This window comes from Ursus americanus, chromosome 3, assembly GCF_024610735.1.
Source record: "Ursus americanus isolate L20-20 chromosome 3, mUrsAme1.1.p, whole genome shotgun sequence".
NCBI lineage: Eukaryota > Metazoa > Chordata > Mammalia > Carnivora > Ursidae > Ursus > Ursus americanus.
In genome coordinates this window covers 31,777,511-31,793,655 of record NC_142129.1, presented here as the reverse complement: position 1 = coordinate 31,793,655, position 16,145 = coordinate 31,777,511, and the positions used below count along the sequence as shown (strand labels likewise).

The 16,145-nt window shown below is 37.3% G+C and overlaps 1 protein-coding gene across 1 annotated transcript in view; it reads left to right on the top strand.

The window, feature by feature from the left end:
* Positions 1–16,145, top strand: part of CFTR (CF transmembrane conductance regulator) — a 162,591-nt gene that overhangs the window by 110,916 nt on the left and 35,530 nt on the right. The window contains exons 20-21 of the mRNA XM_087860871.1: positions 638–865; positions 3,448–3,548. Of these exons, the coding sequence (XP_087716997.1) occupies positions 638–865; positions 3,448–3,548 (329 nt within the window). The remainder of the gene's footprint in view (positions 1–637; positions 866–3,447; positions 3,549–16,145) is intronic.

Here is a 16,145-nt window from a genome sequence, read left to right as displayed (position 1 = left end):
GATATTCGTATATAATATACATAATTATATAAATTAAAATTTAAAATGATAGTGCTACTATTACTGAAGGTTTGTCTGGGTTCCCAAACAATACTGGATAAAATTTTTCAGATACCCTTCCTTTTCTCCTGGGGGCTGCCTTTTTGTGTGCCCCCGAGCACTGCTTGAGCTGTTTGGGAAGCACATTTTTCAGTAACAGCTTTGTTGCCAGTGCATTTTCAGGGTTAGATATCCAGTGTGTTTCTGTTGAAGGTTATTATCTAAATGAAGTCACATAAACTTAAATAAATTGTCTTAAAAGGAAAACATTTTCTCTCAGCAGTCATTAATTTAGGATTAGCTGGGGAAAAAAGCGCCCAGTGGTAGCTAAGAAGTATGAATAAAACATGGCATTGATTTTATAATAAGTTCCCATCCATGGTGGCCAAGTAACAAAGGAGTCTAATTCATTAAAAAATAATAATAAAAACAAATGGCATCTATTCAAAATATGGCACCAGTATGCAAAAACTCTAATCAATGACATTTGGTGAATGATTACTCTTTCTTAAGCTAATCTTTTTCAGGTACCTGGTAGTAAGAATTTGCATTATGTCGTTATATCATTTGCATTGTTTTCTGTGGGAATATTTCACAGGCAGGAGTCCAATTTTCACTCATCTTGTTACAAGCTTAAAAGGACTATGGACACTTCGGGCCTTTGGACGTCAGCCTTACTTTGAAACTTTGTTTCACAAGGCTCTGAACTTACATACCGCCAACTGGTTCTTGTACCTCTCCACACTGCGCTGGTTCCAAATGAGAATGGAAATTATTTTTGTCATATTCTTCATTGCTGTTACCTTCATTTCCATTTTAACAACAGGTAATATAAACTTGTTAACTATCTAACTGGCCATTTATTTAAAACTTTGTCAACCCCAAAATGTTACATTCTTATTGGTTGACCATTTTAGTATTCTTTAAATAGATTTTGGGGGGAGTTTTTTAATCTAAAAATTCATTTATTGTGGAACAAATGATTTCTTTGAATTCGAGCTGTATTGTCCCATCTTTACAGTTTGAAAAACAGACAGAGTGAGTGTCAGATAACAAATCTGTGACTGATAGAATAAAATCATCTTTTGACTCTCATATTGGGAAAGAATCCTGGTGTCAAAAATCATAGGCACACAAAATCCCCCTCCCCCTCCCTGGTAAATTTGTTTCTTTTTACCACCAGTTGTGCAATTCATTATCCTACTGTGACTTTTCCACGATGAAAAACTACCATAGAAGTGAAATAATTTAGACAGAAGTACCATATTCTTAAGCTAGAAGTGTCCTGAATTTTAAGGTCTTGGGGTGAAAAACCCAAAACCTTTCACCATAAGTACAATGAAAATCTATATGGACAAATGAGTTCTTCTAATTTAAGAAGCTGAATTACTGAGCTAGAAGTGTTGAAATAGCTTATACATGTGACAGTGGACACGTATTCCAAGCACCTGCCAAACTGGGGAGATCGTTTGGTTTTTAGGAATAGAAGAATCCCGCTCCAACAGAAAGAAGCACAGGCCGGAGTCACAGGAGGGCCCTGTGGAGCCCCGAGTAGGAGGCTTGCTGGGCCTTCAGAGGAAATGGAAGAGGCATGTGGGAGTGAGACTCGGCTCTGCTTGTCTCAGCTCTTGAGGCCAGATGCGTCCCGTGTGCTTCCCTCTGTGGCTGCTTCCTGCATTTCTCTCTCTCTCTCTCTCTGTCTCCCCACCCCCCCAAGACTGGTTTTCCGGGTGAACCAGAGCTGTGCCACATTGACTGTCTCTGGCCCCTTGAGTTAACAGCAGCATTCTTCCGTCTAGTTACAGGGTCCTGCAGAGAACAGAGAACAGGCTCTCCTTGGCTGCTGTGAGGGCAGCACGTTCCCCACATACATCCTGCTCTCAGCTCGCATGGTGGGAAATGACTCCATGCGATGAATATAAGTGAGCGGGCAAATGAACTAAATCCTTAGCGGTACAGTCAAGTTTCTTCTTAGGTTCAGAATCTTAAAATTTGTCCTTTCAGTTATTTGAAACAGGATTGAAGAGGGCTGAATGAACAAAGATGTGTTAACAGTGTATCTTGTGCTATAAAATAGTGGTTAAGGATCTGATTGAGTCCTGACATACTAGGGGTGGTAGTCAAAGCGTGGACAGATCACTTTAGGTCAGGACCTATCAGTCACATCGGATTCTCAGCCAGAGGGAATGTTAGCCACACGACGAATACCAGCCCTGCCTCTCCTGGTCTTCAGCTATGGTAACTTGCACATATTAATTAGCTTTTCTAAGGCCCTCATTTTCCCCATATTGTAAATACACATCATAATAGTACCTATCCTTTTGTGGTGAGTATTAAATGTGATAATTTGTGCAAAACACTTAGTATAGTGCTGGTCCCTAGTAAATACCCATAAATCTTATTTATTATTGTTATTATTGAAATTTTATCTTACTCTCATCTTAACCTTCAGAATGAGTAATATACTGGGGACCTGATAAATCTTTCCTATTTAGAATAAACGATTTAGTTTTTAAAGCACATGCCTACTGTTGATGGTTTGTCTCCTGTCAGAGGAAATGTGGAAGAAAAATTTCAATCAGTAATAATAAGACAGATTATTTCTCCCAATTTTAGAACCCAGTGACAATCTCACCCTGCATTACAGTTGCCAGGACTGACTCTCAATGGAGACTTGATAAAATTTTAAGTTTTAAGAACTTTCCTGTTAGAAAATTTTTATGGCCATAAATTAGTGATCGCCTCCAGCCCTAAAAACTATTTATTCTACTTAAATACTTAAGTATTGTTCATCCTGGGCGAACTAGTAATTTTTTTAAACATAAAAAGCAGTTTTCTCCCTTTCTCAATGGCAGATGCATGAGTTTTGACTTCCTCATGAAACCCTAAGTCCACTTTCTCTCCCAAAGCATCTGATTAGCAGAGAAAGTCCTCCCCACAAAGGCAGGAGACATATCTAAACATCTAATGGATGCTGCTCAAACACACCTTTCTCCTGTTTTTGACTTCTCTGTGGAGGAGCTCATCCAGACGTAGAAGTTTTTTTTGCATTGCCCATCGTAGTCTTTGAAGGTATTATTACTGACAGAGGAGGAGTAGAAGAGATGACTGTGGTATTTACCCAACACCAGCAGCCCCTTCAGTATCTGAAGCATTTTTTTTTCAAATAAGGGCAACTCTTTCCTAATAGTCACTCTTCAATTTAAAACGTTGGTTGAATACTTAACTGTATGCAAGATATTATTACTAGTGGTAGATACTGTGGAGAACTGAGATGAAAGATGGTTAAAATTAGCACAAAATTAGAATATAATTTTAATATGATGTATGCCCTAGGAGACGCGTAAAGTGGTTCACAGAAGAGAGAAATAACGTAAAGCCTGTTTATATCTCTTTTCCCACCTGTAGGCGAAGGAGAAGGAACAATTGGTATTATTCTAACATTAGCCATGAATATCATGGGTACATTGCAATGGGCTGTAAACTCCAGCATAGATGTGGATAGCTTGGTAAGTAATTATTATTTTTAATAATATTTTTAATAATAATATTTTTATGTTAGGAGTATAGGTAATGACATAAGGGACAACTGCATACCCAGCCCCCAGCTTAAGGAATAAAACATCACAGATAAATCGAAGGCTACTGTGAATCTCACATTAGACCCATATCTCTTTCCTCCTCCACATAGACAACCACAGTCAAGATCTAGCACTGTAGTGAAAAATCCAAGGATTTTTCTAGGACAGATACACAGGAGTGGCATTACTGGGTCATAGAAGACTTTACCCGCATTCAGCTACCAGGTGGTGCTCAGTTGTTCTCAAATATCTTGTATCAGTTATACTCCCATCAAGAGAGCATAAGAATTCTTATTGGTCCATAGCTTCAGAAACACTTGAGGTTGTCAGATCTTTTAATTTTGGCAATCGGATGGATGTGAAGTGGTTACTAAGGAGATAGGGCTGCTTAATACATATTTACTGGCTTTATGAGCTTCCTCTTCTGTTAATTGCTTGTTTCTGTCAATTGCCCATTTTTCTAGTAGGCTGAAGTTTTTCTTATTGATTCATGAGAGTTCATGAATTCTGGGTTAAGTGTCAATTCTGTGTACTTTAAACATGGTCCCCCAGTCAGTGGCTTAGCTTATAGTGTCTTTTGATGAAAAGAAGCTTTTAAGTTTAATGAAGTTACTTTCATTAATCTTTCCCTTTATGTTGTGGTATCTTGTTCAAGAAACCCTTCCTTATCTTGGGTTTTCTAATTTATCAGCATTACATTTTTCATAGTATTTTTTTTTTAATTTTTAAAATTTTCAGTCTTTAGTGATATCTCCTTTCTCATTCCTAGAGTGTTTCTTTTTGCTTTCTCCCTCTCTCTCTCTCTCTCTCTCTTTTTTTGGATCAATATCCCCACACTTTTATATACTTTATTAGTGTGTACAGAGATCATGTTTTGGTTTTGTTGTTTCTCTTGTCTTGGTTCTCTGGAATGCAGGGCCTGGAGTAGTGTAGAACTGAGTGAATACTGTGTCAGGGGCACAAATCCCATGGCAGCAAGAGTGAGAGATAAAAGGAAGAAAGACAGATTTCCCACTTTATTTAAAGAAATACATGATTTTCAAGAATAGCTTCTTCATCAACTTTGATTAGTCTGCCTGGAATAGTCATCCATTACTGCGTTTACAGAGGGGCTAGAGAGCCAAGTTGAGAATGACTGTATTTATAACACTATCGTTATACTTTTTGCCTAAGTTCCTTCTCCATTCTCCTAATAGGTCGCATGTTCCCAGAATGCACATGTTCATTCAGCTGTGAAAAGTTTATAACCAATTCCTATCAGAACAAATATCATCATGGGACGCCTGGATGGCTCAGTCGGTTAGGTGGCAGGCTCTTGATTTTGACTCGGGTCATGACCTCAGGGTCAAGAGATTGAGCTTCCCTCAGGGTGGAGTCTGCTTGTCACTCTCCCTGCTCTTCCTACTGTTTGCATGCTCTCTCTTTCTCTCTCTCTCAAGTAAATAAATAAAAATCTTTCTAAAAAAAGAACAAATATCATCATAAAATAATATCTCTAGGGAAAAAACAAAACTTTTCATGCCTTCTTTCTGCCCATGTGTCCTAATATTTTATTTAAGCAAAGCATTTTAATAATTCATTGAAATGTAATTTAACCCTAACATGATTTATATTAGGGTTTCTCTCTTTTCTCTGAACATTATTTTTTGGGGGGATTGGCCAACTTTTTCAGTGGCTCCATTAATCTCCTCACTTAAGTCTTAATGCTTTGGGGGTTGGGTCTCATAAATGTACTTAGAAATGTTTCTGTTGGAAAATAGCAGGAGAGGAGTAAATCAGTATTGTGCTTGCATTTAATTAATTTTTTGTTCAAACTTTCTACAACTTTGACTTTACAATTAGAATCCTCTTGTATTTCACTTCTTTATTTAAAAATATCTCTTTACCTTGTATATGCACAGTTCCTTTGCTGCATTAATTTTCTTGGTTTATGAAACAACCTCTATACACTGGATGTTGAAACCTTTGTCTGATACATTTCTATTCTGCATGTCTAATCTCCATTAAAGTTTAGTGTGAAAAAAAATAGTTTCTTTAAGGTATGTTGACTTCTCTAAGTTTTTCGCATGGGCATCCTGAGTTTGTAACCCAGTGCTTTGACGCTGTGTCTTTGATCTTCTGGCATAAAAGAGTACTTGCAAAGAACTATTATGTTATAATACAGCCTATGAAAAGTATCAGTATTTGCATTTGATCTCATTTTAAAAAGTCATGTTCTTTTGTTTGAATATCAAAGTGCTCACATTAGTTTTCATTTCCCTGTGAAATAGCACAAGTGGTCTTTCCTGGGCCCTTGTGGGTATTCGTAGTTAATTGTGTTGCAGGTAGGAGGGGAGATAGCTGTGCCCTCAAATTTCACATCTATATAATGTTAACATTGAAGGTCCTTGTGACCTCTGAAGGAAAAATTCACTGTGTTCTCATGTTACATTATTTAACTTAATTGAATGTCTTAACTGAATTTACATCTGAGTTTAAATGCAGTAAAGAGGGTGCTTTGTTTGATATACACTTCCAGTTTTCCAGTGCAGAGCTACTCAGAAAAAAAAAACTATCTTTAGACTTAGAGTATTTCATTTACCTCTCTGGCCTAGTTTAGACACAGACACAGAATCAAACATAAGCAGAACTATGAAGTTATAAAAACGGCAATATGACTTTTCTTTTACTGCTCATCAGTTGCTTACACCCAGGTGCCTGGCTTTTATGAGCTTTCACCCAGTAACGGTAATATTTGGATGATAACACTTTCTCATTGTTACTTCGTGTCACTTTGTATCAGTAACTGACTGCACATCTCCGTTATCAGCACTCAAAGCTGACCAAAACCCCTTTGATTACATTTTCCTAATAAATTCTTTATTATATTCCCGAAGATAGTTCTTTCCCACCTTCTTATCTTTTCTCAGGAGCTCCAGTCATTCCACCCCCTGTGCTCTCAGCCAATGACCTTGCTACATACTTCCTAGAAAAAACCAGATGCAACCAGCAAGAATTTCCTTGTTTCTCTCCACCAACTGCACCAGCCAGCCTATTTCACCTCTACTCATAGGCCCTACCTTCCCTCTGTGTCTTTGTTCCTATTTAAAGACCAGTAATATGCAATTAACTGCTCTTTGTGGGACCTTTGTCCCCATCATAAAACTACCTTCCCTTGATGTCTAACTTGCACCTCTTTTCTTTGATCTATTTATAGCACAACTTCTTGAAAGAGTGCCTGTCTCCATTTCCTCCTTCCCATTCTTGCCACAGCCTACTCACTTCGTTTGCATCAGCCCCATGACTCATGACCAACATCTTACCAGAGCCAACGTCCTTGTCTCCCTTACCCTCTCAGCAGTACGTACACCAGGGACAAATCCTTCTTGGTGATACTTCCTTCTCTCACTACCATGTTGCTCCTCCCGCCTGTCTCTGCTACCTCTCTGGTTCCTCCTTAGTTCTCTTTGCTGGCCCCTCCTCTTCTTACAGATCTGAGCATTAGCTATATTCCAGCTCTCTTCTATCTGTCTTCCCTGTAGGTGCTACCATCTAAGTCCATGCTATAGAAATCATCTCTCAATCACTCATTCATATCTCTAGTTTAGACCATTCCTCTGCTCTCTGAAGATACCATACCAACTTGACTCCTCTCTCTGCTTAGAAAGCACAGTGCTAAGAGTATCTTTTAGGAAACTTGACATTTTGGGGCATAAGTTCTTGTCTAGAATCTCCTCAAAATACCACCTGGGGTATCAAGAGACCATTAAAAGGGAACACAGCTTCTATTCTACCTACTCATTTGTCTGGCTATATATAGTAGTTTGGAAAAAAATTCATCTGAACATTGTTACTTTATGAATGATATAGTTTAACAGGTTGTGAATTACCCTAGAAATTTAAAAAATAGTAAAATTACCAGAGAGTCAAATTTAATAATTCCCACAGGAAACCCCCATTTTAGGGAATTTCCAATTATTTCAGTTGATACCATGATGTTTTAAATACTGTTATTTCAAATTCACTCTTCATTTTAACACGAATTGTGTATGTCTATTTATTTCACGTGTGTATTTTATACCATTCTGTAGATGAGCAAAAAATGAAGCGTTAATTCCTTTTAACTCCATACCTCAAGTACTGTATGAATTATAGTTGTTATTGCTAAAGCTATTATTTTAAATTTTTTGTGTTCTTTTTTTAAAAAATATTGTATTTTTACATCGAGAGAGAGAATGAGAGAGAGAGAGAGAGAGAGCACAAGCTGGAGGAGATGCAGAGGGAGAGGGAGAGGCAGACTCCCTGCAGAGCTGGGACCCAATGCGGGGCTCAGTGTGGGGCTTGATCCCAGGACTCTGGGATCATGACCTGAGCTGAAGGCAGATACTTAACCGACTGAGCCACCCAGGCACCCCAATTTTTTGTATTAACAAATTTGTGTACTAATTTATTTTTTTTGAATTCACAAGATGCCTGCCATTTTTAGTAATAAGCTTCTTTTTGTCCTATTGTTAGCTACTTAAGCATTATGTATCTTAAATAGGCAATGTTTATACCTATATTTCTGCCTCCATGAATGAATGACAAGTAAATAAGAGTTAGGATGGGTGCAGAAGTGATGTTTCAAACTTAGCAATATCAAGCCATCTGGTGACTGGTATATTAGGCACACTCAAAGTCTGTTCGAATGAGATAGTTGACAATTCATGTATTTTTCAGAATTGTCTACCACTTAGCATAACTAAAAGATCTGAGCATGTGAATAGTATCCTGCTTAATTCTCTAACTACAGCAGCAGATAAGACATGCCTGTTGTACTGTGTGCTCCTAATAAGACAAGAGGAAGGAAGCCACCAGGATGAGCAGGGAAGACTGTGTATCTGCAGGGCTTAATATTTAGATTCTAGTTAATGAGGCTCCAGAAAGTTCTTGCAAGAGGGATGCAATCTGAGAAGAGTTTTCTGTCAATAGAAACTCCCTCTGTTTCTCCTTTATCTTTTTATTGCCTGTGTTTATTTTGGATTCCAGTAAAGATCAGGTGACGGATGGTACAGTGACAAACAAGAGAACGAAAAAAGGGGAACGTGGCTTCTCTTTGTTGCTCTTGGTGCCCAATTCTCTTGTATTGAATGCAGTTTTCACTCTAAGAATTTGAGGGGAGTATTTAGTTCTCCTATTCCCCCCCCTTCAGTAGTCTCTCGATCATATCTTTGTTTTTCTGTTTTGTTGAGGCCTTGTGGCATGTTTTCCATTCATGACATCTGTCCCCAGACTTCTTTTCATCCAAACATTTTCTTTCTATCCTGCAGAGTGGTTTTTCTACTCTGCATTCCACTCTTGCTTTATCAGCAAAATATTGTGTGGCCTTAGGCAAGTCATCACCCCCCCCCCCCCGCCCCTTCAGTCTTCTCTGTAAAAGGAAACAGTTTGGTTAGAAATTTTCTAAGGCCCATGTTAACTCTGTCATTCTCTTCTGAATCCTTTTCATACGAAAAATTTCAAGTGTTGATTGGCATATATGTAGGCATTATTCCAGATGTCCCCAGGAATCAGACCTCTCTGCCACTATCCCTGACTGCTAAACTCCAGTGGTTAAGTCATTTACCACTGCATTTGTAGGAGCAGAACAAAGAACCGAACCAGTATGTTACTAGAGCCAACAGAGAAAGTGCCATTGAGATGTTCTGGAGTCTTGAATTAGTAGGAGAGACTTATGAGAGCCATAAAGGATTGCTGGAGTGTTGGAAAGTTTAGAAAATTTGTTGAGCTTTGTGCCTGTCCTTTTAACTTCCTGGGTTTAGGTTTTTTTTCATTTGTACCAAGAATTAAAGGATTAGATCAGATGTTCTCAACCTCAACAGCACATGAGGAAACTTTTCAAAAATTAGATTACTCAGGGTCCTGTAAGATCAATTAAATCAGTTCTCTTGGTCGGGGGCAGGGTGATTAGGCATGATGTCGATATTTTTAAAAGTGTTCCGGGTGATTCTAATGTGTATCTAGACTTGTGAATCACTGGATTAGATGATCTCTCACATTCATTTTAGCTCTGACTTTTTGTGTGTGTGTCATAGTAAGGTGTCAGCAAACATTTTCCACAAAGGGTCAGATAGTTACTATTTTTAGCTTTGTGAGCTATATGGTCTCTCTTTGTGAGGCTTTGTAGGGCAAAGCTAATGCAAACAATTGGATTTGGCCATTGGGCCATAGTTTTTTCTGACCTCTGGTCTATGGAATAGAATTTACTTTGGAATTGATGGACCACCAGCAAATCATTTTTGCCCTATATATTAACTAATATATCTATAATACATATAAAGGATGATGCTTAGTAGCAGTACTTTGGGGAAGCCAAAATACTTCAAAATTAAGATGCTTAGAGAGAATCTTGTTAAAATTGTATAAACTTTGAAAAAATATTTTGATATGATATTTTAGACCCCTCTTCTTGAGATTTTCTTTGGAAAACTTTTAATGGATACCGCATGGACTGAATTTTAATCATCAAGCACTTGCTGATGGCCTGTCATTGCTTTTAAAAAATAATAATACCAGATAGAGTGTAAGTAAGTTCAAGTTTGAGTCGTAGATTGAGTAAGTGATGTGAGATTTTTCAAATTCAAGGGTAAATTTGAGAGTTTTCCCTGCCTGTTGGCACACTTAATACCATGATTATTAATGTTCTTAATTACTGAAAATAAGCACCAACATATTTGATACCTCTGTGTTTCTTAGGATATGCCTTTTGTCATTAACTGTAATAGATTTTCTTTCTCTTACGTTAAGAACACCATTTCTATTACTTCTTGAGTCAGAAAAAGTGACATTGATTTGCCATGTGATTTGCCATAGGTTGGCAATAAACAATTTATGTAGGTAGCAGGCTATAATAATTTACAAAACATTAGAGTGCATAATACACTATAAGTAGCTCATTTATGCTATTAATAATTTATAGCAATACAGTCCTTGACTAACTTTTTAAATGCTCTAGGAGCATAAGTGATAGACACAGAAAGATAGACCAAAGTTTCAGGAACATGTTTTCAGCAGAGACTGTTTTCATGATAACCATTATCTCATAAGTCTATGTGCATGGGCTAAAGATTATGCTAATGACTGTAATGTGGCTCTGGGTGGCAGGTCTGTATTAGTGAGTCCTGAAAAACATTTTGTTTGGACCTAGCAGGAAGGATCTATGATTTAAAATCTTCCTTTATATACTTTATACTTTATATTATATATATTGTATATATGTATATATTATATATACTTTATATACTTTTATATATTTTATATTCATGGTTTGAAAATTTCTCTTGTAAAATGTGTGAAGTTTTTCACCTTGTATCAGTTTTGCAGATGATTCTCTTCACATTTATTTCTTGTAATCTTCTTATAACAACCAGTTATGAAATCTCTGTACAGTGTTGCCTGCCAGATGTCAGGCTTATGCAATATATTTTCTATTATCATGGCTCTTCTGGTATTAAGCATATAGTTTAGATGTTCATGCATAGTTTTGATGCCCTGTTTTCTATACAACCAAAAGGATGAAAGGAAATAGAGCAAATATTTTTGTGGAGGAGGGGAGTCTGGCTTTCTGACTTACTCCAGAAAAGATGTTGAAGCCTTTTCTTCCCTCATTATCAACAGAGAGGGAAAAGGAAAATCAGGAATCACTTTTCTTTTTTTCTTTTTTTTTTTTTTTTTTGCTGAACACATCACTTATAAAATAAGGTTGTGATAAGGCTGTGGAGCTTTCTTTTTGTTAAGACCATCACATTCCCTAAAGACTTTGTTCTCCTAATGCTTAGATTAGAAACTTCAGAAGTTATTATAAAGATAATGAGATTCATTGTTAAAGATTGACTCAGGAGAATTTTTGGAACATAATAAATTTAAATAAGAAAACCAGAAATTAATTAATTAATTTTATTATTATTTTTTAGCAAAACCAGGAATTTAAAGCAGCTGATTCTCAAGTAAAAATCCCACCTCATTTGGCTAAACTTGAATTTTATGGAAGTCTGTACAGATTATGTCAGGTTTTCCTCTTCACATGAAGAATGGGTTGAGCATCTTAGCGCCTGAGTCTCATTTTGCCTTCATCATTTATTTCTCAAAATCTAAGACAAATGCTCTCACCTAAGCTTGTGATGGCTACTTTGAGACTCTCCTGTCAGGGGGCCAGGCAGAGCTGCCCCTTGTTCCTCCTCAGGAAACCCCTTCAGTGCAGAGGAAGAGGCAGCTAGTCTACGGTCTACAGTCACTCTGATAATTGCCAAATCTGAATTTCCATCCAGTGGCATGGTGGTTTTTACATATCACCTGAAAATGTTAATAGACATTCTAAATTAGAAAAAGGAATAAGTTAAAATAAAAAGCTCAATTGAAAACAACTAGATGAGACTAAAAATAGTTTGGTATGTTGCCACTTCCTTCAAATCCAAATAGCAATGTATATTTTCAGACTGGGAAGCTGAGAGGTACAATGGCAGCCTCGATTGCCTGCTGAGGGACTCAGCGCTGTCATTCACCCTGCCCAGATACTGCTTTCAGCAGATGAGGTAGAACAATGGAGTCAATCATCCTTAACAAAGATTTATTAAGGGACTACTCGGTGCTAAGCCCTAGATGGGTAGGATACAACAAGGAATGCTTTGAGTAAGGTTACTGTAGTAGGCAACTTGGGCTTAACATGAAACCCGTGGTGTATCAGCTTCAGGTCCTCTCTCTTGCATGGACACATTTGGAGGCTCTATACTTAATTATAAATGCATAATTTTGATGCTTTCACATAAGAAGAGACCCTTCAATTATTTAAGCTTTAGGTTCCACCAAACTGGGGTCCTTCCCTGGTCAGCTGTGAATCTTTGGCTATGAAATCAAATGTATAAGAAATATGACTCTGCCTTTGCTGTAGTTGAATTTATTTTCTGCTTGAACATGTGTGCTGCTGAGTGCAAGAAGTGATCCCAGCATATTCAGAAATTCTGCTGGAAGCGAATCTAAATTCTGAATGGAGTTTACAGAATGCCAGTATACTGAGGGGAGCATCTGGTCCTAGGTTTCCCCTTGTCTGTGTTGTCTCTGAGACGTTGAGTTGGCTCTTTGACCTAGAGGTGGACAGTCTAGGGAGACTGCATCTTTGTTCTTCTGATCCTGATTGTGAGTCATCTTTGATGAGCTCTCTCTCAACTTCTTCCATGCCCAAAGCATGGAAGACCCTGAGGGACCAAAGGATTGGGACTTGGCTTTCCTCTAGCACCACTCTGGAAATACAGGGAAATCTGAAACTATCTGGGTCTAGATATGCCCAGCACCCATGTCCACCCTACTGCTTCCATGCTATGCCACGTACTGGAAGTTTCTCTAAGGCATGCCTCATTCCTGGGCTCCACCTTATTATTGAGGCATAGGCCTCCTGTGTTCCAAAAATCCCCCAGATGTATTCAAGGATAGAACTAGAGTTTGGTTGCAAGTCAGGACTCCTTTTTAAGGAACTGGTGGCTAAGTCCTCTTGTTACCCCGATTCATGAGTCAGATTTTGGGGTGAGGAGAGGAGCTGTTTCTCAACCATCATAAATCTATGGCTACCATTTTTGCATAAACACCGTGCTTTGAGTCTTTCAAGCTTTGGTCTTTGAAACTTAACAGCCAGTGTTCATATGGCTCAAAATTTTCAAACTATCCATCTCTGGTTCCAAAAGCCAATTTTTGAAACTTGAGAGACCAAAATTGATTTTTTTTGCTCTGGTTCTTTTGTGGCTTCTCCTTTCAAAAGCAGTGGAAGTAGAATGTGCCAATTGGAGAGCCTGTGAGGTACAAGGAATTAGTAATTTATAATATTATCTGGCCACATCATCCCTTCATAATGGCATTTCAGTAGTTGCAAAACTGGCCATAATGCAGGTATCTGCACTAGCCACCTTTTCTCCTCATCAGAAAATTTCCCAACCCGCTGAACTGAATAAGCGTCTGCTCAAATGCTGTGGATGAGTGCCCATTGTTAAGATGAACTTGTTCTTGATCAGGGATATTTGACTATGCTGTGGGTAACTATGTTAGCCTGTCTTGAGATCACTTTAAACAACTAGACTATATGAAAAATGATGAGTTGAAAATTTCATTTTCTAAATTTGATAGGTACATTCCATTTACTACATTTGACCTTAGAAGTTCTAGATTCACCCTCAGTGGTAAGCCTCACTAATGGAGTAATTTGCTATTCTCTTCATAACTCCTTATGCAAAAAAATTATATACATTTCAGTGCTGCCAAAATAATGGTTTTAAATGTCATTTTCTAATAGCACTACATATAATTTTGAGTAGTTTAGATAGCAGTATATAAGTTTTGCTTGCTGTTTGGAAGTATTAAAATATAAAGGATTTTTTGTATCGTGTCTTTCTTGATGTACTGAAGCACTTAACACGACATGCAGAAATGTCAACAGACTTACTTTATTTCATCAAATTAAGCTTCATTTCTGGATTTCTTTCAATCATTTCAGGAGGGCAATATTATTCTTATGCAGGATAAATACAATAAAATATTTTAAATGTTTTTTTTTTTTAGATTTTATTTATTTATTTGACACAGAGAGAGAGAGAGAGCACAAGCAGGGGGAGCAGCAGGCAGAGGGGGAGGGAGAAGCAGACACCCCGTTGAGCAGGGAGCCCCATGCGGGGCTGGATCCCAGGACCCTGGGATCATGACCTGAGCCAAAGACAGATGCTTAACTGACGGCCACCCAGGCACCCCTTTAAATGCATTTGAGCTGTTCTCTGGCAGTTCCATCTCAGTGGTAATTATAATTCTAATTGATCTTCCAGGCCTTATATAGGCTAGCAGCTCTCTAGGAAAATTAATGATAATGAAATAGAAGAGTGTATTTTAATTCAAAGTTAATAAAAAATAACTGAATCAGGATTTAACAACCTCTGAAAGTCGCCCATAATTTGGAATTGAAATTATTATGTGTGGGAGCCACTCTAGAGTTATTTATAATGGGTGTGGGCTTTGGATATTTCACTTCCAATAACAATGGATTTGGTTTGAAAGAATTCTCCTCTTGAATCTTGAAAAATTATTGAAGATGATATGAAGATATTTTCAAGATGAAAAAAATAAAGCAACAGAATTACTAGATGGAAGAGCTTCACAAAGAGCAAGCTTGATCAGTAGCATGTGAAACAAGCAATACAATTACATTTGCTAAGATAGAATTTTTAATGTTCGATCAAGGATCAATATTTAAATTCCTCTGATTTATCTACCAATAATTCCACAGTGCAGATGAAAAAAAATTCCCATTTCATGTTTTGATAAGGAAAAATAGCAATAATAGAAGCAAATGCCCCAAATACATTTCTTCCCTTTTTTTTTGCAAAAGAAATCATTTCCAATAATCTAAGCCTTAACTATAAATATGGTTATAAATTAACATTGTGAAGGAGAGGGTTGAACTCTTTTTTTCTCTCTCTCTCTTTTTCTAAAGATTTTATTTATTTAAGAGAGAGAGAGAGAGAGAGGAAACACAAGCCAGGGGAGAGGCAGAGGAGGGAGAAGCAGACTCCCTGCTGAGCAAGGAGCTTGACATGGGGCTCGAATCCCAGGGCTCCAGGATCACGACCCCAGCTGAAGGCAGGCACTTAACCAACTGAGCCACCCAAGCACCCCAAGATGGTTGAATTCTTGACCAAGTAAAGCCAGAATCAATAATTACTTTTAAGACAAAAAAAGCAATAAATTTCCTTCCAGTAAGCTAGTAATTCCTGGGCAGAGCTGAGCCATCAAGGATTAGTATTAAATTCCTATTAAAAATAGGAATTGAGTAAATTCAAAGTCTTCAAGTCTTTCTTGTTATTCATTTACTGATTCATATATATGTAATCATTTACATATTCATTCCTTTATTCCTTTATGAATTTTTAAAATATTTATTAAGTGCCTGTTATTTGCAAGGCTCTTTTTAAAATTATATTCCAAATTCCAATAAATCATAACTATCCAGAGGAATATGTTCTTAAAGAATTTAAGCACCTTTGAAATATAGTTGAGCTCTTTTATTTCTGTATGCATTAAAGATACACTTTATTAAATGTTACAATGAATAGATTTATAGAGCAACCATGTATTTAATTTCAAACACAACTTTTATATGCAGTGACATTTTACAATGTCAGCAATGGAAATTGACCTGTAAGTAATTTATATAAAAAAGGTAATTATTTAACCACAGATAGGGGACAATGACTTAAATTTGTTTGAAGATTATTGTGAAGTCATTCAAAATTTACTAAGCATCAAGGGTCCACTTGCTACCCAGCTGACATACAGAATTGTAGACAGTTTTTAAGGCAGTTTGAGAGAAAGGTGAAAATCTTAGTAGTGGTTTTGAGGCGTGGAAAGTTTTATTATAGTATACCAGTTGTACAGCAGTGTACAGTGTTGTTCATAGCAGAAGAAAAAATTTCCCCTTGACATCATCTATTCCTTTGAGTATAGTTTGGCCATTTATGTGTGGCTTGCATAACTGAG